Here is a 27,851-nt window from a genome sequence, read left to right as displayed (position 1 = left end):
AAAGAAAATGAAAAGGCAGTGGCATGTGAAGCTCATTTAAAGGAACAATATACTTCTCATCAAAGTATAATAGTGCTTTTAATGAGCCATTCAGCTTAATTTAGCAAGCTGGTTAAGGTCAACACACCATAACCTTTGCTTCTGTGATGCACAGCCCACACCCAGACAGCAGAACATACTCATTATCTCACAACAAATATAGCTATTCAACCGTTTACATTTGGAATTTGTGTTTGATCCCCCCACACAATCCCCCATTTTAGAGGAATAAGAGATCAAAAATGCCTCCCACTGCAGCAAAAAAACCCCCCAAAAACCCCAAAAACAAGAACTTAAGAAAGAAAAGCCAACAAGGTAGAATTGTGAGAGAGACCTATTTTTAACTGTATAACTATTCACAGAATTGCTTAAATGGATATTTTAATGGACATTTAAGAACAGCTAAAATAAAATGACACATAGTGAGTGGTGTTTTTACAGCTATGTGCTGTCTTATTTTTATCATGATGATGACATTGCAGCTCATCACCACCATATAATATGAAGTTATTCAACCATAATTACTTCATGGTTTTCCATATCAGCAACCTCCTATTTCCTAGGTCTTCATCTCCCACTTCTGGTTGCTAAAAGAATACTTCTTTTTCATTCTCCCTGTCCTGCTTACTGAAAGGGATTTTGTTGAATCCCCTATTTCTGCTTCCTGGATGCTTTATTACTATTTAAATTATTTCTCCCAATGCCACAAGACAGACCAGGCAAAGAAAAAGGACCAATTAAGGTACAGGGACTCTACAAAAGATATACACAGCATGCAAACTAAGTATCACAACCTATGATAGAGTACCATGCATCTATTATTGTACATTGTTTCCTAGTGTACTATTAGGCTTCTGCTTAGTCGACTGCTTAGCATTAATTTATGAATCCTAGGGACTAACAACGGATTTGATTTTTCTGCTACACAACCAAGTCTCTCCTTTCTCATTTTGTGCTTTAGATAGCTCAAAAATGAATGTTTACTTCATTTCTTATATGAAATCCCTGGCATTGGGATAGAAAAAAGTAATCTAGAAGTGACCATCATGTTTCTAAATGCATTCTGATCTTTCTATTGGATTCCTAGATGCTGATGAAACAAAACCAGAAAATATATACAGCATATATATGACCAAGGTCCCCTCTTCTTTTGCATCACACTAGACATGGATTATGCAACTCATAGAATGAGGAGGTAAGAGCTCACAGAGCACAGAACCCTCCATCCCCCAATTTATAGGAACCTCCTTGCTCAGTTTGCTCCCACAAGATGGTTCATGGGGTTCATGACAGCTGTCTATCTGGGACTGTACTGTAGTTAGTAAGTCACAGAATCCTAGAAAATGAGGGTTGGAAGGGACCTCAGTAGGTCATGTAGTACAACCCCTTGCTCAGAGCAGGACCATTTTCAACTACATCATTCCAGCCAGGGCTTTGTTGAGCTGGGCCTTAAAAATCTCCAAAGATGGAGATTTTACCATCTCTCTAGGTAACTTGTTCCAGTGCTTTACCACCATCCTAGTGAGCACGTTTTTCCTAATATCTAACCTAAACTTCCCTTGCTGCAACTTGAGTCAAGTCACTAAGTACACTACACTTTACTTACTAATTACACCCACCTTCATGGACAATGAGCTATTAAAATAAACCCAAAGCAGATGGAAGAATTGCTAAACACAGACAGAGCCCTCGCTCTGTGTATGTTAGCAATACCATAATGCAGACACATGCCCAGCATTACTGTCTGTCTTCAGTTTGGCATCTGCTTTATAAATGAGAGCTCTGTAGCCATTTATACGGCAGCATAAAAAGTGGCTTGCTCAGGGTTTATCCTTTGGCATCAAGCATATGTCCTTTTATGTCACAGTGGACATGTCTACACAAGATGCTGACTGAGCAGTAGCCTAATACTACTACGCAGTAAATTTGGCGTATTAAAAACTGTGCCAAAATGCTACTGTGCAGTAATATTAGGCTACTGCACAGCAGTGTCACTTAAAAGGTGTTCGGTGGCACTACTGCACAGTAACTCCAGTTACCGCACAATTATTTAGTACTGGCTTATACAAGTACTTGCCTAAACAAGTACTAAATAAATGCGCGGTAACTGGAGTTACTGAGCAGTAGCGTTACTGAACGCCTTTTAAGTGACACTGCTGTTCAGTAGCCTAATACTAGGCTACTAGCATCTCGGCAGTACTTGTATAAGCAAGTACCAAAGAAATGAACAGTAATCACTGCATAGTAGCGTCTCCTGTAGATGTACCCAGTGTGTTAGAAAACTGCACTTTAATTTCGATAATTATTTTCATTTATGCACATACAAGCGTCTCCACAGGCCTCTCGGTGCCTTGGCAATTACTAAAAATACAGCCCATTCACAGTTAATAAAACAAACCCAACATACTCCTTTCTATATCTACCGGATAAAATTATTTCAAATAAAAATGTCAATTAAGAGCAATATTGTCACTCTTCTTTCCGTTTGGATAACAGCAAAGGTATGATCTTGACTGAAACTTTCTGTCATCTGAAAAGTAGTAGATGCCCTATGAAAATTATAACTAAGTTTTCTGGATAGGTTTTACCTGTTCCTGGTGTTGGACATGGCTCACAAGGTTTGTTCCAGGCTTTGCCAACATTGTATGTGCAGCAGCACATCCTCTTGGTCACATTGAAGGGCAGTTCATTCTCACAGGTGGTTCCATTATAACTTCTATAGCAAAAACTCTTCCGCATGTCTACATGTGGGAAAACACTCAGATTTACTAAAAAACCAACAAGGTAGGTCAAATGAAAATCAAATCCCTTCAGCTACAGACCTCACCACTGAGATTTATTTATTCTGACTCACAGACTGTGCATGTGCAGCACATTTAAAAATAACAATAAAGACTTAATCATGTTTTGTCTTCATATTAGACTAGCTGAATATGTTTGCTCCATTGACACATGTTTATCTCTATTCAGGCATGGACGCCTGACAAGACAAAAACATTTCCAGGAAACTAAAAGCAAAATGTACAAATTGTTCAGACCCATTTTTCTGGCTAACTCTCCACCTGGAAGCCACATATAAGTATAAAAAATGACTTGTAAAATGAAAAGCTCTTTCTGATTTTCATTTAAAAAGTTGTTCTCAGTACAATTGTACTCATTTCAGATCAGCCATATGGATCTCTTTTCTGGCTGCATGGCATAGTTGTTTTGCAGTTAGCGGTAAGAAAAAACCAATATGATGTGAAGAGCTTTAAAGCAGCAGGGTTGCAACTTAATGTTCTGATAAGACACTTAAAAGAGGCCACAACTTCTAAAATTTCAAAGTCAGTCTTGCTGTAGGGAATATTTTAAGCAACCAGATGAATTCCAACAAAGATCTGCTTAGTACAACATACCAGATAAATGTGAAGTTTCACATACCCATGCAGTTATGTCCTCCATTGACCTGCATATACTCAGGAGGACAAATGCAGGTGTAGTTCCCCAAGGTGTTGTAGCAGGTGCCAGGACCACAGACACCGGGATGTGCAACACATTCATCAATATCTAGAGAGATCAAGCAAAAAGGTGTAGTTCACAAACTAATGAGGGCCAAGCCCAATTAAATATGTACAAGTGTACTTTCTAACAGCTTAGTAACTCTAGCAGTTTGAAACAGGAAATTTTTTGTAGTGTAGTGTATCCTCTGTTTTAGTGATGGGCATGCCATCTTTGTAGCATGACAAACAGCCTGATCGTGGTGACATTTCGTTTCTGTAGTGATGCAAGGCTGTATACAGTGCTACAAAAGTAACGTGTGTCCAAGATCTTAGTCTTAAACTAGGACAGACATTTATTCCTAATAAATATGAAATGAATTGAATTGACATGAATGGCTTCAAATTATTTAAAGCAGCTCATCAAAATGACTGATGACCTATGATTTAATGTCAAAATAAAATTCTGTCTCTAGCACTCTTCCATGCAGAAAAAGGACTCAAAAGGTATATCAATCTCTAAAGATTTTTTTCCCCTCCATCACAACTGAAATTACTCAAGCTATTAAGCAAGCTGTATTTGTAAGTAGGGTAGTGATTATTTTCCTAAGACTTTTTTTTTTTTGCTAGATCCTGAATTTAGAATGCAAAGCAAGAAAACTAAGAGAATACTGGACTTAATATTCCTCACTATGCTGAACTTATCAGACCCCATCTGCTTCCATTTTACTGATTGACCATGGAGGTGTCTACATCCTACAGATTTAATGGAGTTCAATGAAGATGCAAATATGCAATGTCAGGAGAACAAGGAGCCTGGAGGGGATTGAAACAGCAGAACAGAAGATGCTGTAGAAGATGGATATGAAGGGTGCCAGCAGAATGGGAGATGGGGTAAGATAAAGAAGCAGGGAAGCATGGAGTTGAGAAAATGGAGCAGAGAATCATGGGACACTTGCTGGAGGTATCCCAGCCCTTTGCAAGCCTTAGTCAAGGCTTTGTTCCTAACAAACAAACAAAAATTAGTTGGACTAGGAGCTACCAATACTATTTTGACTCATCACACTCAAAGAGGGAAGATAGTTAAGCATCCTAGGGGTTAAGGGATCCAGAAACAATTCCTTAAGGCCTATGAAGGTTGAACTCCTAAGGTAATCCACCTGAAGTTGGGTAATATACTGTGAGTTCCTCTGACATTTAATGAGGCTTAGAGAGCCTGACAAGCTCCTTACAGAAGCTGGTTTTGGGAAACACAATATGTCTAATATGACTTGGCAGGGTTAGATGAACCCACTAAAGCACACTTTTTATGCCTTGTGCACCTAAGATCAAAAGGATGTCAGGGAAACACAAGGATCTAGATGGAGGTAGAGTTGGGCTCTCAGGAATTTTCTAGTTTAGGCCATGTTTCTCACAGGAAGCCTGAAAACATTCCTTCTTGACAGAAGTACAAACTCTAAAAGATGAACCTTGTGAGGTTTCAGATATCTTCCTTGGCATAGGCCTGTAGCCCAGAGTCAGTACTAAAGCAAATGCTTTGTTATCTGGCACCGATGGGGAGTGCCGGATAGCAAAACATGCCGGTTAACTGAGAGGTCCAAACAGGCATCTTTGCCTGTTCAGGCTGTCACTTCTCCCACCACATCCGGGGGAGTCGCCACCCCTCCCACTGCATCACCGACCCTCCCGCAAGCCCTGAGAGACAGGGAGGCAGGCCCCGTGCAGTCTGCTATGCCCCGGGCTGTGGGGGCTCAGTGAAACCAAAAGTGCCACTGTGGGCACTTCCGGTTTTGCTTTTACCTTACAAGCCAGCATGCCAGTTAATAGAGCATGCTGTCTTGTAAGGTGCCGGTTAAAGCAGCTTTTACTGTACATACATTATTTGCTTGTATTTACAAACAAGAGAAGAGTCATTAATACTGGGGCATCACAAAATCTTATAAAGTTATCATTACACCATGTGCAACAGAGAAGAATTAGCAAATCCTTGAAGTCCTTTCCTCATATGAATTACATGGGATTCTAATTAAGGTACTCTTTTTATTACACCTTACCATTTGGAACCACCACCAGTTTTTTGGCTGCAATCTGCCACTAAACATCATATTTTCTACAGCTGGGGAAAAATAACCATGCTGGAAGGCTAATGTGTTTGTATATTTGTGTATCCCCTGGGAGGAGAGTAGTTATTAAAGAATTTCACCTTCACAGATGCGTGTCTCTTCACTGAGGTAGTAGCCTTGTGGACATTCACACTGGAAACTGCCAAAAGTATTGATACAGTTTCCACCTTGGCAAAGACCAGGCAACTCCTGACATTCATCAATGTCTGCAGAGAGAAAGCACCATATTCTCACTGATATATAAAGAAACAAGGAACCTTAAGCACTCCACTGAAATATGACTGACTAGTAGCTATTAACATCACATGCATTTTTTCTCTTACACATGTACTTCAATATAAAATGGAAGATGAAATGCTATAATTCCATATAGCTAGCTCTTATGGAACACATTTTCAGCATATTGAACACAATGGAGTTTAAATTCTATTGCTATCTATGCAAACCTGGCATCTAATTTTTCATGCCTTCATTCTAAATCATTCAAAAATACATTGGATTCAGAATGCCAGTGGCAAGTTTCCACCAATATTAACTTTTCACTGGTAAACTGTAGGGTTTTTTAGGCCTTACTGTACTTTTCAAGGGGACAAATATTCAAGGGCCTTAAAGAATAACATGGACATGCATGAGCCCTTTCTTTCACTCCCAAAAGCTTATGTTCACCCCCGCAGATGGGGTTCTGAGTATTTTTTATTGGGAATCTGCTGCACAGTCATCAGCTTGAACCATCCTCTGTGGTACTATTTGTGTTAATCTAGGGCTTTTGGTGCAATAAATGTGAAGTCTTCCCTCAGAATCCATGTATTATATAGACTTCTGAATATGTGGCCTTTTATCTAGTTGCAGTTGTTAATAGTTATTATTCTGATTAAACTCACCTTCTAAAATAATAGTGATGGGATTTGGTCTAAATCCTTCACCCCCTGGACACAGAGTATTGTATTCGGCTAAAAAAAAAAAAAAATTTAATTATGTAAGAAATAAAACACTAGTGTAAAAATGTATTTTATGAATTATAATTTCATTGGCATCTTCACTTGCTGTTGCTTGATTTGATTTTATATGGCAAATCCTTGACCTACAAGTACTACTAGAAGCAATCCCATTGACCTCACTGAATTATGCACAGTGTAAAATTAAGAAAGACCACAAGACTTTGCAGGATGGGAACCTAAAATAATAGGAAAACACATGTAAATGAAGCCTTCATTGGTAGTAAGCTGTAAGATACTCTAGACAGGGACTGTACTTTCTGTATATAGTGCCTTTTTAAAGGGGTTCCCACCCTGCTTGGGTCATTTAGATACTACCTCAAGACTCATTACTGAATTTTTGGTAAAATCAGAAGTTATAGTATTGTAACCCAGAAAACAAAACTGCTTGACATTCTTGTCACACCATTTATCCAACCCCCTGGCAGACATTACATTTATGGTGTGGCTGACATGTAAATTACATCATAAATTGTAACATGATACATATTAAAACCAAGTTATGATGTGAGAATACATCAAACAAGCAACATCTTTGGGGCTAGTTTGTATCACACCTTAAACTGAACGTACAGCATGGCTGCCCTGGTAGATCCTAATGCTCAGTTGAGCATCATGATTGGGCATGGGACAGTCCTGGGGTCCAGGACACAGATGTCTTCTGCCTGATCAGTGGGATCAGGTTGGGGCAACACTGAGTCCTGGCCCTCAATGCTTCCTCCCCTACCCAATCCCTGGAGGTAGATCAGGGTGTACTGTGAACCTGATATCAGTATACCTCTCCCCAATGCTAGGCTCATGGTGCCCTGTTGCACATACACTTTTGAAAGGTGTGAATGGCCCTGTGGAAGGCTCACAGTACTCTGCATCTTTAAAACACAGTGGGCAGCAGGGAGTCCTAGATGCATGCCCACTTTTTAAGTTCCACAGGCACTGTTAGCCTAACACCAGGCAGTCTCTCCCCCGACATCAGGCTTATGGTGTTCCACATGTATAAGAAGTGGGTGTGCAGGTGGGAGCTCAGGTCCCCACTAAGTCATCTTCATTGACAAACTGCTGGGCTTGTGGGGTAGAAGCAAGTAAATGGAGCTTGTTTCTTGCCAGTAGATCCAGGCTTGCTCAGGAGGCAATGTGAGACATATAAAGATTAACACTCCTCCTTTTTGACTCCCTGGACTTTTTATGCATTTAACATTAGAGTCAGCAGCTTAAAAACAGAAATAGCCCTGCCAGCAGGGGGCAGAACCCAAAAGTCTACCCTCCTACTTGAGTTTCATAACCACTAGGCTAGTGCTTCTCGATCTCTTTAAACTCCAGCCAACCTTTTAGACTCCTCAGTAAATGCCAGCTCTTCGCATTCACTCATCTTTTGACTATGGAAAAATAATATGTCAATTCTCTTGCAAAGAATTCAGAAAGACCACATCAGGTTAGAATTTTTTTGACACTATGGATTCCAAATGGAAATCTCTGGGTATATCTTGTGAACCATGTGTAGGTGTTTACATCTACAATGCTAATATTGCACGGCACCCCATGGCACCTATAAAAATTTCACAGCTCTTGGGGTGAGAATGACTGTGCTACACTGTAGACTAAAGCTCCAGTAATTCTTTTACTAGTAATTCTTTGGTTCTCATCATTCTTGCACGCTTGGCTATTCAGAGGGGCCACTGCACACCTTGGCATTACATCTGGTTAGGGCACTTTTTGGGAGGTGAAATGTGTGTTTTAGTCCCTTTGGGTGAGGTAAGCCTAAAACCTAGGTTTCTGTCTTCCTGAGCAAGCACTTCTACTTCTAGACTATTGGGCAAAAAACCATCATCACCAGTGTTCAAGAATGAATGTGGGGTGAACTCAGTGCTACTGCAGTTTGGGGTAGTTTGTTTCAGATAGACATCTCCTCTCTGAGCAATCTGACATAACAGAAGCACTTCACCTAAACTCTGAGGAAAAACAGGAGCCCAAACACAACACTGTCCATAGAATTCACATTGGCTACCCACAGACACTTCCCTGCTAAGTACCTAAGTGATTCAGATTACCCTTGGGAGGCAGCTAAATCTTCCTATTCATTGTGTACATGCCTAATCTTGCACTTGGATTACCCTCCATGGGGAAGGTGCTTACATTTTCGATGTTGCTTTGACTAAGTGGAGGTGCCTTAAAGGCCAATTAGAATCTGAACTCTGAGCAATTGCAACATGATGAGCTATGCCTTACCAGTTATCTCCATTTTTGCATACGAGCAAAGTAAAACACAGAAAATGATGTGCTCAAGGCTACCCAGTGAGAACTTTATCCCAGTCACAGTGAAGGCAATGGTAAGGTTCCTATTCACTCCAGTGACATAGAAACAGGTTTCGAGTCAGATTTGGAGCTACTAACACAAGAGACCTCTCTTGACTCTCTGGCCCAGAGCTTGTGTATCACCTCTTAGAACAGGGGGAAGACTTCCTTCAGTAAATAAGGATGTATTAATGCAACCTAATGAAGGAAATTTGCAAGATTTTTCTGATAACTTTATACATATTGGTAGTACTTTTCATCTTTGCACCTTTTAAAATTAGAATAGTTTAAAAACAGTTCCTTACTGCTGTTTACAGGGGGACAAGTCTCACAGGGGTTCCCCCAGGCCTTTCCCAAAGAGCAGCAGCATGAAGAACGACTGACTCCAACTCCAATTTCAGTGTTGCAGGATAGGCTTCCATCCCCTCGGGGTCCATATTTCAGGTAACAATTGCCTACACGATTGTCTACAGAAAAAATACATTCTATTATAATTAGTAATTGGCTGGTACACTTGGTTTTTCAGCAAGTCCCACTGAAGAAATTTCAGACAATTCTATTAATACTTCATCGCTATTGGAAGGAAGAGCAAGACAACTATTGTTTTAAATTACTGGCATGATAAAAAAAATCATGCATATATTAATATTCAGGGACATAATGAAAAATGGTAAGGTGAAGATCATTACAATTGTGTGTCCAGTTTAAAGGGTTTGGATGCCTTCAAAGTCCACTGTGTACTCAGGAATGGTACACATACAAAACTAAAACATTCTTACCTTAGTTTTCTATTATTAGCTCCTCTCTTCACTCTCAATAAATAATCAAATCTATTTTTTCTTTAAGTGAATTTAGGGATGGTCCAGTGTTGTGGCTGGGGATTACAGGGCATAGCCATCCTGTGTTCTTTTAACTTAGGAGAAACTCTAATAATTAGCTATCAGCATTACGACCGCTGATGAACTGTCAAAAGAAGGATTGCAATAAGTTCTTATTCTCTATAAAATGGTTTGTAAGACCAGTGTAACACATGGTCTCTTCTAACCAAACTCCTACTACTGGCCTTCATGTAAAAGTGGTCCAAAAAGCAGGTGCCTGGGGTCCTAAAAGTAGACTGTTCAGGACAGGTGAACTGTAGCCTAGTTACCAACTGCTTTAAGAGAAGAAAAACTCCAAATTCAGACCCTGGCTACCTTGCAAATAAAGTCTTTTGACTGAAGAATAAGTACACTGCTTTCAACTGCATCCATCCAAGCAAATACTGATGATACAGACTTCAAGCCTAAGGTGAACAATTTCAGGGTGTTTTGTAGAATGAACGCTCAGTGACACTCCTTGCTTGCTGTAGCAAGTAGTGAGGTGTGCCACATGAGCGATGATGTAGTAAAAGAAGCAAGTGTCATTATTGTACATGAGAATCAATACACTGCATAATGGGAGTCTTATATGCGACAATAGACAAATAGTGAACTACTTGAGAAAAAGGAGGGTGTAAAAAGCCTGAGTAAAAAATATAACGGAAAGGAACAGAACATAATAAACTGGGAATAGGATACAAGATATTAGGAGTGGAAAAGATGGAAAAATAAATGGAGCTGGGATAATATTCCATAGCAGCTTTAAAGACAACATCACTGAGGTTATAAGAGTAAATGACTGCCAAAGGCAGTTATGTTAGTAACATCAGAGGGGATGCTAAACTTTATATCAAACTATGTACCACAAGTGGGCAATAGGGAAAAGAAAGAAACTACTGAGAAACTTTCAAAGACCAATACAGGAAAGAAAAAATATAACAATGAGAGTGGACACAAATGGATATATTGGAGAAAGAAATGAAGCATTTGAGACAATGTATGAAGGGAATGGGATGGTTAGGATGAGGATAGAGGATGCACCGGTAGTGGTTGAAGACTTGGATCGATTCATTACTCATACTCCATTTTAGAAAGCAGAAGAGCACCTTGTCATATAAGAGTCATCAGAGCAAAAGTCAGATCACTTATATCTTGGCCAGTCAAAGAGGTAAGAAAAGGCTCAAACAGCAAGGTCATACCAGGAAAGTGGTGAGGAATCAACATGGATTTCTGATTCTGGATACTGTGGTAAGGAAAATAAAGACTGCAGAGAGGAAGAGGGATGGAAGAATTGAAGTATGGAATCTGAAAGGAAAGAACATTGAAAATTACAGAGAAAAATCACAAGGAGACAAAATCAGAGGAAACAAGCTATACAAATTGAGAATGAATGAAATATCATGAAAAGGCTAATGTTGAGGGCAGTAGGAGAAGGGGGAGAAGATAAGGACAGGGAAGTTAAGGATAGGGAATCCCAAAAGAAAGAGACATGGTGGCAAATTAAAAAATGAAAAATATGATAAAGAATGAAAAGGAGGTGTCTCAGGAATGGTAGAAAACCAGAGACAACAACAGTCAGGAAAGATAAAAGTCTTATAAAAGAGAATAACAAAAACCTGTCCTGTTGAAAAATCTAAAAATTATGGAAGGAATGTTATGATACATTAAAGGCAGGAATAGAAGGACCTTATCAATGCTAGTTAAAATAAACTCTAGAAAAACAGAAGTAATGGTGACGTTTGGGGTGGACCATAAATGACGTAAGAAACTAGGTATACACATTCAAGTATTCGGGATTAACTGAAAGCAGCTGTGAAGCAGAAGTAACAGACCAACTTAAATTTGGGAAAAGAAAATCGACAGATTTAGGTACCAGTGGGTGTGTCTACATGTGCAAATGCTCCAGCGTGAGTTTACTTTAAATTACTCTAAACTAAACCCACCCTGGGCAGGCATCTACACATGTGGGGAAGAGGGAACAGATTTGCTGCTCATGGCAGCAATCTGCTTCCACCTGTTCAGGCCCTGCACTGGCCCCCTGCAGCAGCCAGGGGGAGCTCTAGGCTCCTCCGGTTGCTAAGCCAGGGACTGGCAGGGAGCAAGGGGACCAGGAGACAGCTGTCTCCTGACAGAGGCTGGGAGGTAGATTCATGCTACCAGGAACTCCCTGTTGCCATGGCAGGCTCTATCACCAGAGCCCGGACAGGGACAACGTCTCCCTGACTTGGCAGCAGGAAAGATTCTTCGCGATTCCAAAGTGGGGGCTGTAAACTCACTGCTGCCAGGGCAGGGGGACATTATCCCCACCCAGGATGTGGTGGCAGAGCCCAACCTGCCAGCAGGCAACTCCTGGGGGCAGGGAGCAATCTCCCGCCCCCTGCTGCCCAGCTGCCTGGGAACACATTTGCTCCCAGTCATCCCAGTCCTAAGCCATTTACATGTGCTGTACTGTGCACTAATTACTCCCAAGTAAATCTGCTACTTGTAACTACAGGTAGCATATTTATTCTGGATTAGAGCAAATTACTGTGCAGTAAGCAGCTGCACATGTAGACAGTGACACTTACTATGCAGTAATCAGCTCTAATCTTGAGTAAATGGTCTCGTGTAGATGTGCCCTGTATGTGATAAAAAGATAGAAGGGAAGTTGAAGATTAAATTTTACAGTGGTGAGGCCATTGGAAACTTAGGCAATGTGAAGAAAGGATGAAAGTGCACTTGAGCCAAATGAGATGAAGATGCTTATGTGAATATTGGGTGTTTCACTGAGAGAGAAAGATAAAGAAACGACAACAGTAGAAAATGATTGGTCCTTGGACTACTGTTGAGCCAGGAAGCTCAGGCTGAAATCACGAGGTCCTGCATGGAAAATCATGAAATATAGTGAGAACAGGGATGGAAATGAACTTTGAGGAAGAGAGGAAAAAAAGGAATGAGACGAAAAGATGTATTTGGGAAAGATACCAATAATTTGGGGGTAAGAAAAAATGCAACTGATCAGAATACAAAAGGGATGTTGGTGTCTGACTCTACAATTGAGTGGTATTAAAGGCTGAAACGAAACAAATTAAGACAGCATCTGAAATGATATTAACTTACTTTAAGAGAATGTTGTATATTTATGATTGTAGGCCACAAGACAGGCCTGGAGCAGTAGGACTTAACCAAATCTGGTACAAGAGATATGAGAGGTATGTAGGAATGTTGTAATTAATTAATCCATTAATCAGTAAATTGTAAGCTGGGAAATGAGGCATGACTGATCTAAGTATTTCCTATGTATAAAAAGGGTGAAATAGAAACACACTTTGGATTTGTATTTATCCCTGCACTAACGCTGCTGTCAGCAACTCTGATCACTTGGATGGTAGTGTGACTAAAGGCTACACAAATAGGCATTTATACACACGCTCCAGAAGTTGGGACGGCTTTAATTAGAGGGACTCCAAACAGCCACCATTTTTAAGCATGGGGATGCTGATGGAGTCTGCTTGAGCCCACAGAGCCCTTGATTAAACAAGCCTGCTCTGACTTGCAATAATTACAGAGCGTCTGAGTAGTCTTGTTGCTCGTGTATAGGTGCCCTAAGTTTCTACTCGCTGTTTGCTGCCTCCAATTCATATTTATTTAATATAGTTTTGACTTACCCACACAACCCACTCCAGTTGGGTTCAGCTGGAAATCTGGTGGACAGTTACATTCGTATCTCCCAGGAGTATTCACACAGAGTCCATTAACACAGTTAATGGGATCAGCACACTCATCAATATCTAAAATAGGAAAGTAAATTTGTTCACTGGATGGAAAAGAGGAAAGTGTATAACTTTAAGAAGAAAGTTCTGTAGGAATGTTTCAAAAGAGAGATAATTCTTATCTTTACCTTAAATTGAAGGAGAACTACTAACAATTTGTCAATTACTCAAAATAACCTTCTACACTTGCAAATTTAATTAAAAAAAAATTGTCCTATCCTTAGATTAGTCAAAGATTATAGAGTCCTACATAATACTTTGTTAAAATGAGGAAATAAAGCATAGCCTTAATTGCTTTAGGAAGACTTAGTAATGCTTCATTCACCAGAAATGTTGGTTAACTCAAGTCTGGATAAGCTTGGGTACACTGTATTTTGTGCTGAATAAATATGTAAACACTAACAGTTCCAAAATGTTAAGGAAAAATAACATTACTTATATCTTATTATCTAATTAGGCAGATTCCATCAAAATATTACTCTGCAATTCATATAAAGAAATCCATATAAAAGATATATCACATATACACCCATATGTTAGGAGAGCAATAGTAACAGAGGCAATCCAAAATAACTGAACATTCAATGAACAGAACAGGTTCCACACTAAATTGAGGTACCAAAGTTGTATAGCATGTGACAATATGTGAGTAGCTCTGCTAGAACAGAACAGATCATATCCACTGTGCACAATGGGAAGCACTCCATATGAAGCTGTACCAGTAAAACAAGTTAACAAGACAATACTGCTTTCATTTAAAAAGAAAAAGAATAAGTTTTTTAAAAAAAAGAATGTTTATATAAGAGAGAATTGTATGCTGTGTTTTCTTAAGTGCTCCAGGTAGGAATAGAGTTTGGCCATGTCTCCTAAAATTAAAAACTTTAGAAAAAGAGCACATTCTAATTTTTATGCATTATTTCTAGTGTTCTGCATTCTCAGTTTTTACCCATTTTCACTGATAAATACCCTGATTTTTTTTTAGAGCCATTTGGTTTTTACTGGTTTACACATGTTTTTCAGTTCAAATCCCTGTTAATTGGCACGAGTGGGGCATGGCCCATACCCCACTCATGCTGGTTAACAGGGACTTGAACTGAAAAATGGGTGGTGCCAGTAAGCTAAAAGTGCCAGTTACCTGAGGCACAGGTTTCCCACTGGACAGGGGCGGGGGCGGGATGGAGGGGGAGCAGTGGCACCAGCCACATGTGGAGAAGGGGGGGGGGGCAGGTGGGGTGGCAGTGGCCACGTGGGAGCCGAGGAAGGGTGGCTGGAGCTGCTGCCTGGGGACATGGGGCTCCTGACCCCAGGAGGGGCGAGACGGAATAAGCGAATCACTCCTGGGGCAAGTGGGTCCAAGTTGCACCCTGACAGCTTCAGCTTTGGCCCTGCCCTGGGTGCTGGGAGCCCCACGGGGATGGAGGGGGGCAGCAACTTGCTCTTGTCCTGCGCACAGATCTGGGGGCATGTGCCCACCCGGAAGAGCCCAGCACAGGCCCCCAGCCCACAGCCTCCTGGGGGGTGCATGCCCCTAGATCTGCGCGCAGGACAAGAGCTGGCTGCCACCCGCCCCGAGTGCTGGGAAGAGCCCAGTGCCACTGCTGGCCCCAGCCTGCAGCGCAACATGCTGCAGCAAGATCAGGCAGCCAAGCGCTGGGAAGAGACCAGTGCCACCACCAGTTCCAGCCTGCTCTCGTCCCACACACAGATCCAGGTGCATGGGCCCCCCTGGAAGAGCCCGGCATAGCTCCCCAGCCTGCAACCCTCCTGGGGGGTATGTAGCAGCAAGAGCTGTGCCCCTGCTGCCACGCACCCACTGACAGCTTCCCCCGCTTTGCTCCTTGCTGCGGCCCCAGGAGTGACCAATGGGCTGCGCCATGCCCCTCCCCTTCCCTAGTCCCAGCCTTACTCCCTCCCTCCCTCACTGCCTATTTTTCTCCAGTTTAAACCAACTTTCCCCCCCCCTTTCTTCCTTTTTTCTTCCTGATTTCAACCGGTTTTTGTTTCGAAGATAAACCCAAAAAAATTCCTGGATTTTTTTTTTTTTTTTTTAAATAAAAACCAAGAATGCGGACACTAATTCATTTCATGCCGTCACCTACACTTACAATGATCTCTTCTTGCATAACAGAATGGAACAAAGCTAATTAACTCATTTGCAGCAGCACACTAAGGAAGGCAGTGTAAGTTTGGAAGCCAGTGTACATAGAGGAATTTCAGCATAATGCTATTTGGTCTATTAAGTTAGCATTCTAGACACTGCTGTCTCCTTTTGAAGAAGATTCTTCCTTCAAAAACCCTCCTCAAAACTCACTTCAGCCCTTCATCATTTATCTCAATCGTTCATCAGGTACTCCTACTCTTAAATGAATATTGAAAGTGTATTTTGGAGGTTCCCTTTATCAAAGAAAATCCTCAAGAACCTTGTTTAAGTCTATATTTGCAAAACACCATATACATTTCTGAATTGATGCAATATTAGCATTTATTAATGTAGATTTGCCCATGCCATGCAATGATTAGATATAAACACTGAATAGAAGAATTAAACAGTCCAGGGCAAAACTAAAGTCCTCTTTTAGATCTCTTTTGTGAATCTTCATTATAAAGTTACTCAGGACATGTCTACATGAGATGCTTACTGCACAGTAGCCTAATAACACTGTGCTGTAGCATGCCAGTCAAAAACCATGCTAATACACTATTACACAATGTTATTAGGCTATTGTACAGTAAACGTCACAAAAAACTGTGCACTGGCACTACTGTGCAGTAACTATAGTTATTGCATATTTAGTTAGTACTTCATTAAGCAAGTACTAAACTAAATGTGCAGTAGCTACTGAGCATTAATGAACGTGTAGACACACCCTTGTGTCTTAACTAATTTTATATGAACACTTAAGAACTATCACCATACAGTCACAGAAAAATATTCCATTTGGAAGGGATTTGTACGATGATGAAGGAATAACTAACTGTAAACCTTAAATCTAAATGAAAGCAAAGGGGATTTTTTTTCTTAATATTTACCTAAATATAGTTCTTTGAGCTAGAAGCTTTAAATATTTCTTAGTTACAAAGTGTTAGTGACAGCTTAAAAAGCTACTAAACTGGCTTTATTATTTACATGTAGCCAGGATATGGAAAAAATAGATAATGTGATAAAATTCTACATTTCTTTTACATAATTCTGGTTAGATTAGAACATTTCTTATAGTGCTGCATTTGTACCCCTGGAGATGTGCAGCAAACTTGTAGAGGGTACATAAGAGGAAAGAATGGGAAAGGAGAAGGGAAAGGAAAAGTATAAGTGGAAGAGAAAGAAAAAAAGGAGAATAACTTCACAATATGTCTTAGGTTGTTAGAGAGATTACCTTTCGGTTGCAGTGATGCAAAGGGTAACTTCATTACCCACACCTCAGAGTCATGGGACTATATGGCATTGTAACAAACTTAAAAAGAAGTATGTTGAGAACACTGGATTAGACTATACCTGTACAGTTTCCTCCAGTTCTATCCAGTTCATAGCCATCATCACAGATGCAATGAAACATTCCTGGTAAGTTATTACAGGTGCCAAATACACATATATTTTGAAAAGAGCATTCGTCAATATCTGAAGAAAGATAGCCAGAGCAAAAAGTTATAATTCATCTTCACAGAAGTGTTAAGAATAAAGTTACTTTAAAAACACATTTAATACTGAAAAGTCAGAGGCAGTATCGCTATACAATAATTATTCCTGTGCAGAGTTAAACTTAAGAATTTGTGAGGAATAGCTTTAATGAAAATCTAACAGTTATTCCCCATTACAGCTGTCATGAGTAATCTTCAGATATAGATTGATTATTTAGCAAGTAAACCTGAGGTTAAAAAAAAGAATCTTCAGGATTCCAAATTAAAACAAAATACTTGTAAAAGATTTTCTAGAACTTCTAATCAGGAGCCACCTGCTTCTGATGGCTGGGAGGCAAAAACTTCAGTTTTCATTATGCCGCAGTTTTTGCCTCTCATCTGATCAGCAGCAAGTGGAGGGCCACCGGGGACCCTCCACCAACCAGCAGTGGGAGGCAGAAACTGTGGCATATTTAACACTACATTTTTTTGCCTCACTGTCAATCGAGGGCAAAGCCCCTCTGCCAATCAATTAGATTAAATTGGAATAGGATTTATACATTAATGTTAATACAATTCTAGGAAGATTTACTATGTTTAAACTTGCAGTTAATGTCGCCTATGGATAAAGGCCCAAGGGAACAGCTCCCAGTGTAATGAGTGACCTAGAAACCACTACTCAGAGACGAAGCAGAAGAGAATGTTATGTGACAAATGCCCATCTGCAATGATAAGGAGGAGACAGTCCTAAATAAAGGGGCTTGAAAACAAAAGCAAGAAGCAAAGTACTGGGGTAAAGGGCTCATTAAAATACTAAAAATCACGCCCCTAGGTGGGGAAAAAGTATGCTAATGAAACATACATGTGTGTAAATGAGATACATGGGTAAAACACAGGTATAGAGACATGCTCAGTAAAGAACTCCTTGCGTCACTCCTTTATAACCAATCAGCAAACAAGGATGCTTATGAAGCCTCAAAAAACTCCTGTATAAAAGATGCTTAGAAATAGTAATCTGGTGTGCTTGTTACGTGAAATTATTCCGCTCACACCTTTTATTGCTAGCAATAAACTTTCTTTGTACTTTCACCCCTGGTATCTTTATTGGCCTTTGCATACCGGGCATGATCCCAGACTTGAGCTGGGGCTCAACAGCAGAAAGAGAAGAATTCTGGGATTTTGCTGTTGCTTCTACCTATGAGAGATGGGGAGACCTGAAGTTTCATCACCCCAAGCTCCCCTTTTGTATGCTCCTGTTCCCTGCCCCTAGTAAGGAGTTAACTGAAACCTAGGAATCGGCTGAGGAGAGTCTAACCTAAGCTATGGTGAGAGTTCTGTAAGTCTGCACTGGATCCACTTAAATGCTTAGTATATGAAATGTCATGAAGTTCAGGCATACAGTGCCTCTCCCCACTGCTATTAACACTGCAACCTACCACTTAAATCTAGCCCTGTGCCTGTCTTCCTTCATTTGGATGTCCTTCCTATCACTTACAAACAAAAAAGTGTTCTGTCCTATGTGCAGTTTTACATTTCTGTAGGTGTCAATGGCTGCACTCTCAATTCAGGCTTCCTTTCTCTCTTCTTTGATTTCATGTATACTTGCCTGTAAAACAAAATTTCTTTCTGCTTAAAGATTTAAAAAGGAAATTCTAGTAGTCTAAAAGAACAAACCCACGTGCTTTCCTTTAGTGAAAAGAACTGTGTAAGAGAAGTGTCATAAAAGCAATGAGACCTATGAATCGGGTGAACTATATATTGCCACAACATTTCATCTTCCAGAAGATACTGACTGCATCTTGAATAACATGTGGTATGAACTCTTCCAGGGTGATATGGATTGCTAATTTAAGGCATGGTCCTAGAAATACCTGACATTTCCATAGTATAGGGCTTGAGCATGTAAACATAGCAAGTCATAGTAAGAAACTCTTCAAACACAAAATTATGATTATTTTTTTTAACAAGTAGAGGGGCTGCCCCTGCAAGGCACTGACTCTCAACAGCTTGCAGGACTGGGCTTCTACTGTACTGTACTCTACTGGTATTTAAACAAAGTTGTTTTATCTGAGAAACTAAATTGCTGATTACCATCTCTTAAACTAATGTAAGGGAGTAAGTATACTCTGATCCCTATATAATAATACTTCCAGCTTCTCAGACTAGGCAGTTTCCAGAACTCAGAACAGGAAAGAAAAAAAAAGGCAGCCTTACTGGTTATTTTTTAAAGCTGCTGTACTGAATTTAATTTTGATCTTTGCTAAATCAAAAACAATCTGTAAATGATATAATATGTCTGAAAGCCATCCCTTCTCATATGGAACATTTTTTCCATCTGCGTATTTACAAACTACAAGAAAGAGAGGCGAGGGGAGGGAAGGAGAGGGACTGACTTCTTACATTCTTTTCACCCAACCAAACAGAGCTAATGTTTCTTGTTTCCTTAGGGTACATACAAGCATTACATTTAGACTGAACAAACCAGGTAGGTTGATCTCAATGCCTGGGTGTGCAGGTGTTCATAGGGCTTAAATCACCTGAAAAATGACACACCCAATCTAAATTAGTTCACATCAGGAGATGAACTATGTTTAGATCAGCCTGGGTTAATCCAATCTAAAATGGGTTAACCCAGCTAATGAACACCTGCACATGTTCACAGCACAGATCTGGGGCTGGGAAAGCCCAGCCACTAGCCTCAGCCTTGAGGATTCATAGATTCATAGATGTTAGGGTCAGAAGGGACCTCAATAGATCATCGAGTCCGACCCCCTGCATAAGCAGGACAGAGTACTGGGTCTAGATGACCCCAGCTAGATGCTCATCTAACCTCCTCTTGAAGACTCCCAGGGTAGGGGAGAGCACCACCTCCCTTGGGAGCCCGTTCCAGACCCTGGCCACTCGAACTGTGAAGAAGTTCTTCCTAATGTCCACTCTAAATCTGCTCTCTGCTAGCTTGTGGTCATTATTTCTTGTAACCCCCGGGGGTGCCTTGGTAAATAAATACTCACCAATTCCCTTCTGTGCCCCCGTGATGAACTTATAGGCAGCCACAAGGTCGCCTCTCAACCTTCTCTTGTGGAGGCTGAAAAGATCCAGTTTCTCTAGTCTCTCCTCGTAGGGCTTGGTCTGTAGGCCCTTAACCATATGAGTGGCCCTTCTCTGGACCCTCTCCAGGTTATCCGCATCCCTCTTGAATTGCGGCGCCCAGAATTGCATGCAGTACTCCAACTGCGGTCTGACCAGCACCCGATAGAGGGGAAGTATCACCTCCTTGGACCTATTCGTCATGCATCTGCTGATGCACGATAAAGTGCCATTGGCTTTTCTGATGGTTTCGTCACACTGCCGACTCATGTTCATCTTGGAGTCCACTAGGACTCCAAGATCCCTTTCCACTTCCGTGCCACCCAGCAGGTCATTCCCTAGGCTGTAGGTGTGCCGGACATTTTTCCTCCCTAGGTGCAGCACTTTGCATTTCTCCTTGTTGAACTGCATTCTGTTGTTTTCTGCCCACTTGTCCAACCTGTCCAGATCTGCCTGCAGCTGTTCCCTGCCCTCCGGCGTGTCCACATCTCCCCATAGCTTTGTGTCATCTGCAAACTTGGACAGAGTACATTTCACTCCCTCGTCCAAGTCCCTGATGAAGACATTAAAGAGTATCGGTCCAAGGACCGAACCCTGCGGGACCCCACTGCCCACACCCTTCCAGGTTGAAACCGACCCATCCACCATGACTCTCTGGGTGCGACCCTTCAGCCAATTTGCCACCCACCGGACTGTGTAGTCATCCAAGTCACAGCCTCTTAACTTGTTCACCAGTATGGGGTGGGATACTGTATCGAAGGCCTTCCTGAAGTCTAAGTATACGACATCCACCCCTCCTCCTGTGTCCAGACATTTCATAACCTGGTCATAAAAAGAAACTAGATTGGTCAGGCACGATCTGCCTGCCACGAACCCGTGCTGATTTCCCCTCAGCATAATTTGTCCTGCCGGGCTCTCACAAATGTGAGCCTTGATAATTTTTTCAAAGACTTTGCCAAGGATGGAGGTGAGATTGACTGGCCTATAGTTGCCCGGGTCCTCCTTCCTCCCCTTTTTGAAAATGGGGACCACGTTGGCCCTTTTCCAGTCCTCCGGGACTTGGCCCATGCGACACGAGCTTTCAAATATTTCCGCCAGTGGCTGTGCAATGATGTCGGCCAGTGCCTTCAGCACCCTCGGATGGAGCTCATCCGGGCCTGCCGACTTAAAGGCATCCAGTTCTTCCAAGTGACTCTGCACCATCTCAGGGTCTACGCATGGAAGTCTGGCGCCTTGCTGCTTCCTCTCTACAACCCCAGTGAGAGACTTGTTGTGCCCCTCACTTAGGAACACTGAGGCACACTGAGGCAAAGAACTCGTTGAGGAGTTCAGCCTTGTCCCCCCTGTCTGTCACCAATTGTTTCTGCCCATTTAGCAGGGGTCCTATTCCTCCCTGGGCCTTCCTTTTACTCCCAATATATCTAAAAAACAATTTCTTGTTGTCCTTTACTTGGGTTGCCATCCTCAGCTCCATGGTAGCTTTGGCCCGTCTAACTGCCTCCCTACAAGCACGAGCAGAGGAGGTATATTCGTCTTTGGTGATCTCTCCCTGTTTCCACTTTTTATGTGCTCCCCTTTTGTCCCTTAGGCTGCCCTGGATTTCTCTGGTCAGCCAGGGAAGCCTCCTGGCCCCTTTCCCTCTTTTGCCTCACTCGGGGATCGTCTTGCTTTGTGCCCAAAGGATCGTTTCCTTAAGGCACAGCCACCCTTCTTGGGCTTCCGTTTCTTCAAATCTCCTACTCTGCAGTGTGTCCTTGACTAATCCCCTGAGTTCATTGAAATCAGCTTTCCTAAAGTCTAGCACTTTCACCCTACTAGTTACCTTACCCACTTGACGTCTTATGGTGTATTCTATTATTAGGTGATCACTGTCCCCCAGATGGCTACCGATCTGGAGGTCCGCTACCATGTCATCTCCCGTTGCCAATACCGGATCCAGTATGGCATTCCCCCTAGTGGGACCGTGTACCTCCTGTGTCAGGTGGAGGTCCTGTACACAGGTTAGAAACCTGCGTGAGCGGTGGGACTTTGCTGTCTGTGACTCCCAGCAGATGTCCGGGTAGTTTAGGTCCCCCATGACTACCGCCTCTTTAGCTTTTATGGTCTCCAAGAGTTGCCTCAGGAGCCCCGAATCTCTTTCTTCCCCTTGATGTGGGGGTCTGTAGTAGAATTTTAAAACAGTAGGATGTGCTGTTTTAACCCTCCTAACTGCCCCCTCCCCCAACCTGGATCTGCTAGTACCCAGATAAAATACTATTTCATCCAAAATTTGCAATTTTTCATTAAATGACATCAGGAAAGTCAAATGTTTGCCCTGCTGTCCTGGGAGTTAGAAATTTTGGTTTTCAAAATATATCCACGGTGTTTGAAGTTTGGGCTATTTGAGATTTTGTTTGACCATTAGTGTCAAAGTGAACAGCTAACGATCTGAAATTAAAAATTCTCTAATGAGTCACTGATAATATCCTGGTAACACAATGGATCTTATGAGTGGACTTTCAGGGCCAGTTTCTCAGAAGCTTCCATAATTTTACTAAAATTAGATGCTATGTATGTATGTGCATATGGAGATTTGTATGTATTAACTTAAGTGTCCAATTTTAGAGACGGCTTTTCAAAATGTTTTCTTTTATATCTAGGGGTCAACCAAACTTGAGGCGGCAGGAGGCCGATTTCATGGGCAGATCTCAGGGATGGTTGCCATTTTTGCTGGTTTATTATGGCACGGCATCCCCCTATGCCTCCTATTGGTCAAGGGGCCCCAGTAGCCTCACTCCCTGATTGTTGAAGAAGGCTATCTGTCATACAGTCCCGCCCCTCACTGCTAATTGGCCTAAATGACTTTCCATCATGCAGCCCCACCCCTTGCCGGTTGGTGGAGAGGGGTGGGGCTGCATGGCAGGCAGTCCTCAGCCAATCAGTAGCAAAGGTGGGGAGGCAGCCATCTTGTCTGCTCCCCTTTGTGCTGGTAACCACTCTCTCCCCTTCCCCTCTGGTGGGCTGCACATTCAGAAGGATTGGTGGCTCCCCAATTACATTTCTTTTTTCCCTGCAGATATCATGGACAATGCCTATTTTCACAATTTCTGCAAAATCTAGAAATGATTTGAGTAACTCCCTATTTATATCTCACCTTTGCCTTTGCTTTCCTAAAAGGGTACAGGGGTTTTCACAAGGAAATCAGACTAGAACAAGAGTCCTTAAATACTACAAGGGATAGAATCACAATTGGACAAAGAACATGATAATTCAAGTAACATCTTAGATAACAGAATATATATAAACTGAGAAAGATGTAAAAACATTCAGAGAGAAATTTTAAGGATTGTTATAAATCTGATAAAACTAGCAGCAATCTGCCTCATTCAAATTTCCTGTATATATTTATTAAACAGACTGATGTTCAATGAAGCTTATATTTCCTGTACACACACACACACACACACACACACACACACACACAATAAGTGCAGAGAGCAACATAGTACTCTCTATAGACCATTTACTGAGTGAGAAAAATAAGAAATGGTTGAAGAAAAACAGAATGAGACAGACCTCTGCCCTGGGATTCTTGGCCGAAGGCCAGGAAAACTTCATAAGACATGAAAGCTAACTTCATTATAATTCATATTGCAAAATAATCCTTGCTTGAAGAAATGACTTTTATATGTGAAGCATGTGCTTCCAGGTTGGGTCCTTCCAGCACTTCTTGTGGTTTCCTTTATAGCAGCCAATCCAAACTCAGAAAATGAGGTTGAAGTACTGGTAAATTACCTTGGCATGATTTGCTGTCTGAAGCTGGAGTGAATCCCATCTCACACTCACAACGGTAGGCACCAGGGACATTGAGGCACTGTCCATTCTCACACAGATTAACATTTTCTGCACACTCATCAACATCTGTGCAAGAAAAGAATGTATCATTAAACATGACTAGGTATTTTAGCGCTTAGTTTTATCCGTCCTATTTTGTCATTCAAATAAATGGAATAGTATTGCTGAATATTTTCATGGGCTAAGGAAGTACGGGTTGGATGAATGGGCTTTAGATAGAAAACTGCCTGCAGCATCATGCTCAGGCTTAGAGGGTAATAATCAATGGCTCAATGTCCAGTTGCCAGCTGGTATCAAGTGGATTGCCCCAGGGGTCAGTCCTGGGGCTGGTTTTCAATGTCTTCATCAACAACCTGGAAGATAGCATAGAGTGCACGCTCAGCAAGTCTGCAGATGACACCAGGCTGAGGGGAGTAGTAGATATGCTGGAGGATAAGGATAGAATTCAGAGTGACCTAGACAAGTGGGAGGACTGGGCCAAAAGAAATCTCATGAGATTCAACAAGGACAAGTGAAAGGTCCTCCATCTAAAAAAGAACAATCCCATGCACAATTACAGGCTGGGGGCTGACTGGCTGGGCAGCAGTTCTGCAGAAAATGACCAGGGGATAACAGTGGACAATAAGATGAATACAAAGCCAACAGTGTGCCCTTGGTGCAAAGAAGGCTAACGGCATACTGGGCTGCATCAGTAGGAATGTTGCCAGTAGGTCAAGGAAAGTGATTATTCCCCTCTATTCAGGGCTGGTGAGGCCACATCTGGAGTATTGTGTTCAGTTTTGGGTCCCCCACTGGAGAAAGGATGTGGAGAAATTAGAGACAGTCCAGCATAGGGCAACAAAAAAGGTGAGGGGTCTGGGGGACATGACTTATGAGGAAAGACTGAGGAAACTGGGCTTATTTAGTCTAGAGAAGAGAAGACCGAGAGGGGATTTAACAGCAGCCTTCAACTACCTGAGGGGGGGTTCAAAAGAGGATGGAACTAGACTGTTCTCAGTGGTGGCAGATAATGGAACAAGGAGCAACCGCCTCAAGCTGCAGCAAGGGAAGTTTAGGTTAGATATTAGGAAGAATTTCCTCACTAGGGGGTTAGTAAAACACTGGAACAGGTTACCCAGAGAGGCTGTGGAATCTCCATCCTTGGAAGTTTGTAACACCCAGCTAGACAAAGCTTTGGATTGGATGATATAGTTAGGGATGGTCCTGCTTTGAGCAGGGAGTTGGACTAGATGACCTCCTGAGGTCCCTTCCAACCCTCATTTCTATAATTACTATGATTACTGATATGTTGAAGCAAAGCAGGTTACATTATCCACTTAAAGACTGAATGGGTTAAAATAATTTAGGAAAAGAAAATAGTAACAACTACTTCTGACATCTATCTTTTAGTTCTGCTGAGAATCCATGCCCTTATATTTTCACTACCAGATTTTATACAGTGTCAAATTTTGAACTGATTCATCTTCCAAATCCATTAGTAGTTGCTCCTATGAATAAAGTCGATTTATATATGAAGTAAAAAAATTGATATATAAATATATTGCTATTTTTTTGGAATAAAACTCTTCCAGAGGCAAATTTGCAAAATGAAATCTCTATTAAAGAGAATGAAAATTACATTTTCACAACATTTTCAGCATTATTAATTATGTGAGAACATAAGACTTTTTTGGCATATACAAATTAAGCCCCACTTGGTTTCATAGGAGTTAATTCTATCCATGCATGGATGGATTCATGGCACATACATCCATGCATCCTATCACCGTACATTTTTTAAAACTTTCTTTGAACAATCGGCCCATAGATTTTACTGTTTTGATAGCATCATTTACATTTATAAACATTTCATATATATAGGACTGTTGTTCAACAGCGCAGTCATCATAAACACTATCACAACATTAATTGGGACTCAGATTTTCCAGCCTAAGTAAACAACTATTAAAATGTGGTTAGCTCTCAAGCTGCTGAAACTGTACATCAAAATGTGCAAGAATATAGATGCAAACAGATATTCCTTCAAGTCTGCATTATGGATGCAGCTGGTGATAAAAGCTATACATAATCTCATGAATGCTTATACAATATCACAATAATTGCCAACCCTTCATATTATTTTGAATTACTGTATGAAAAAACTTCAGTCTTAAAATAACAAACTATAAGGCAATGGAAATGTAAAGGAAAAGGAGATGTTATTTTTCAACTGAACCATTCTTATAAAAAAATGGTATATTAATGACTAAACACCGTTCTAACTGGCACCATGAGGGGAAAATAACTGTTGTCCTCCTGCAGTCTCTGCTACAGGAATCCTGCCAGCAAGGACAAGACTTGTAATGGGGAGCTGGAACTGCATGCTCTTGGCTAGAGAGTTTGCTGTTGACAGCAGCATATGCACAGGCTGTCTGGAGCGGAAAGCAGAAGGAAGGGGCAGACAAGAGTCCTACCCAGTAAATTGGCCCACTGGGGATGTGGTAGACAAGTCAAAATATGAGACGGGCATCTGCTAGCATACTGCCTGAGCTCTCTGGAGGCACCGACTTGCATTTCAGATGGAAGAGGTTTCTACAATTTCTTTACACCTTTTCTCTTGTCCTTTGAATACAGTCTTAATTTTACAAGGTTTCTAAGTAATAGAAGCAATCAGTAGACATGTTAGTCTTACCGAAAATTTCTCACATGTCACTTACCAGAACAAGTGAATCCATCTCCTGTGAACCCTTCAGCACAGGCACAGCGATATGATCCAGGTGTGTTCACACACTGAGCATTCACACTACACTGGTGGGTTCCATTCGAACATTCATCAAGATCTGCACCCCAAAAGAAAACAAAGAAATGAGAAAAGCTAAGACTATATATGCAGTAGGTAGTATGCTGTCCTACACTTAATCTGCATCAGCTAACACAAAATAAAAAATACAAGGAAGACTTATGTCCCTGAAGAAATGTTAAATTCTAGCAGAGGACATCTGGTTATATGCAGCTGATTTCATCTTAATATTTCCTTTAAAAATATATCATGTGCATCTGAATGAAATGGTTGCACACACTAAATTATGGCACTTAAAAAGAATCATTATTCTAAGTAACTTTTATTTTAGTACCTTGTTAAAGAAGTTGGAATCAAAATAATTTTGGAAAAAGGAAGACAACTGTTGTTTTAAATTACTGGCATGACAAAAAAAAAATCATGCATATTAATATTCAGGGACATAAAGAGAAATGGTAAGGTGAAGGTCACAGTTTTGTGACCAGTTTAAAGGGTTTGGATGACTTCAAAGTCCACTGTGTACTCAGGAATGGTACCTTTACTGCTCTCACATACAAAACGAAAACATTCTTACCTTAGTTTTCTATTATTAGCTCCTCTCTTCACTCTCAATAAACAAATCTATTTTTTCTTTCAGTGAATTTAGGGATGGTCCAGTGTTGTGGCTGGGGATTACAGGGCATAGCCATCCTGTGTTCTTTTAACTTAGGAGAAACTCTCTAATAATTAGCTATCAGCATTAAGACCACCAATGAACTGTCAAAAGAAGTATTGCAATACAACCTTATTCTCTATAAAATGGTTTGTAAGACCAGTGTAACACATGGTCTCTTCAAACCAAACTCCTACTACTGGCCTTCATGTGGTTAATAAGGCTTTTATATTATGGAAAACATATCCAAAGGGCCTAATTCAACACATATGAGATTTTGTTCTTTTATAGAAACATGATCTAGTTTTGTACAAAACAAATCTCAGGTGGTTTCCAAAGAAGGTTAGGTGTCA

At 41.2% G+C, this 27,851-nt stretch overlaps 1 protein-coding gene across 5 annotated transcripts in view; it reads right to left on the bottom strand.

Moving 5' to 3' along the window:
- The window catches only part of FBN2 (fibrillin 2), a 307,967-nt gene that overhangs the window by 63,774 nt on the left and 216,342 nt on the right, over window positions 1–27,851 (bottom strand). For all 5 annotated transcript variants that reach the window (XM_059724895.1, XM_019478066.2, XM_059724893.1 and 2 more), the window contains 9 exons: window positions 26,764–26,886; window positions 24,008–24,133; window positions 17,025–17,147; window positions 13,427–13,549; window positions 9,228–9,389; window positions 6,520–6,588; window positions 5,719–5,844; window positions 3,460–3,585; window positions 2,628–2,780 (listed from right to left, as the gene is read on the bottom strand). In XM_059724895.1, coding sequence (XP_059580878.1) covers window positions 2,628–2,780; window positions 3,460–3,585; window positions 5,719–5,844; window positions 6,520–6,588; window positions 9,228–9,389; window positions 13,427–13,549; window positions 17,025–17,147; window positions 24,008–24,133; window positions 26,764–26,886 — 1,131 coding nt within the window. The remainder of the gene's footprint in view (window positions 1–2,627; window positions 2,781–3,459; window positions 3,586–5,718; window positions 5,845–6,519; window positions 6,589–9,227; window positions 9,390–13,426; window positions 13,550–17,024; window positions 17,148–24,007; window positions 24,134–26,763; window positions 26,887–27,851) is intronic.

This window comes from Alligator mississippiensis, chromosome 3 (genome assembly GCF_030867095.1).
Source record: "Alligator mississippiensis isolate rAllMis1 chromosome 3, rAllMis1, whole genome shotgun sequence".
NCBI lineage: Eukaryota > Metazoa > Chordata > Crocodylia > Alligatoridae > Alligator > Alligator mississippiensis.
Note: the sequence above shows the minus strand (reverse complement) of the source record. Positions and strands in the feature narration are given on the sequence as shown.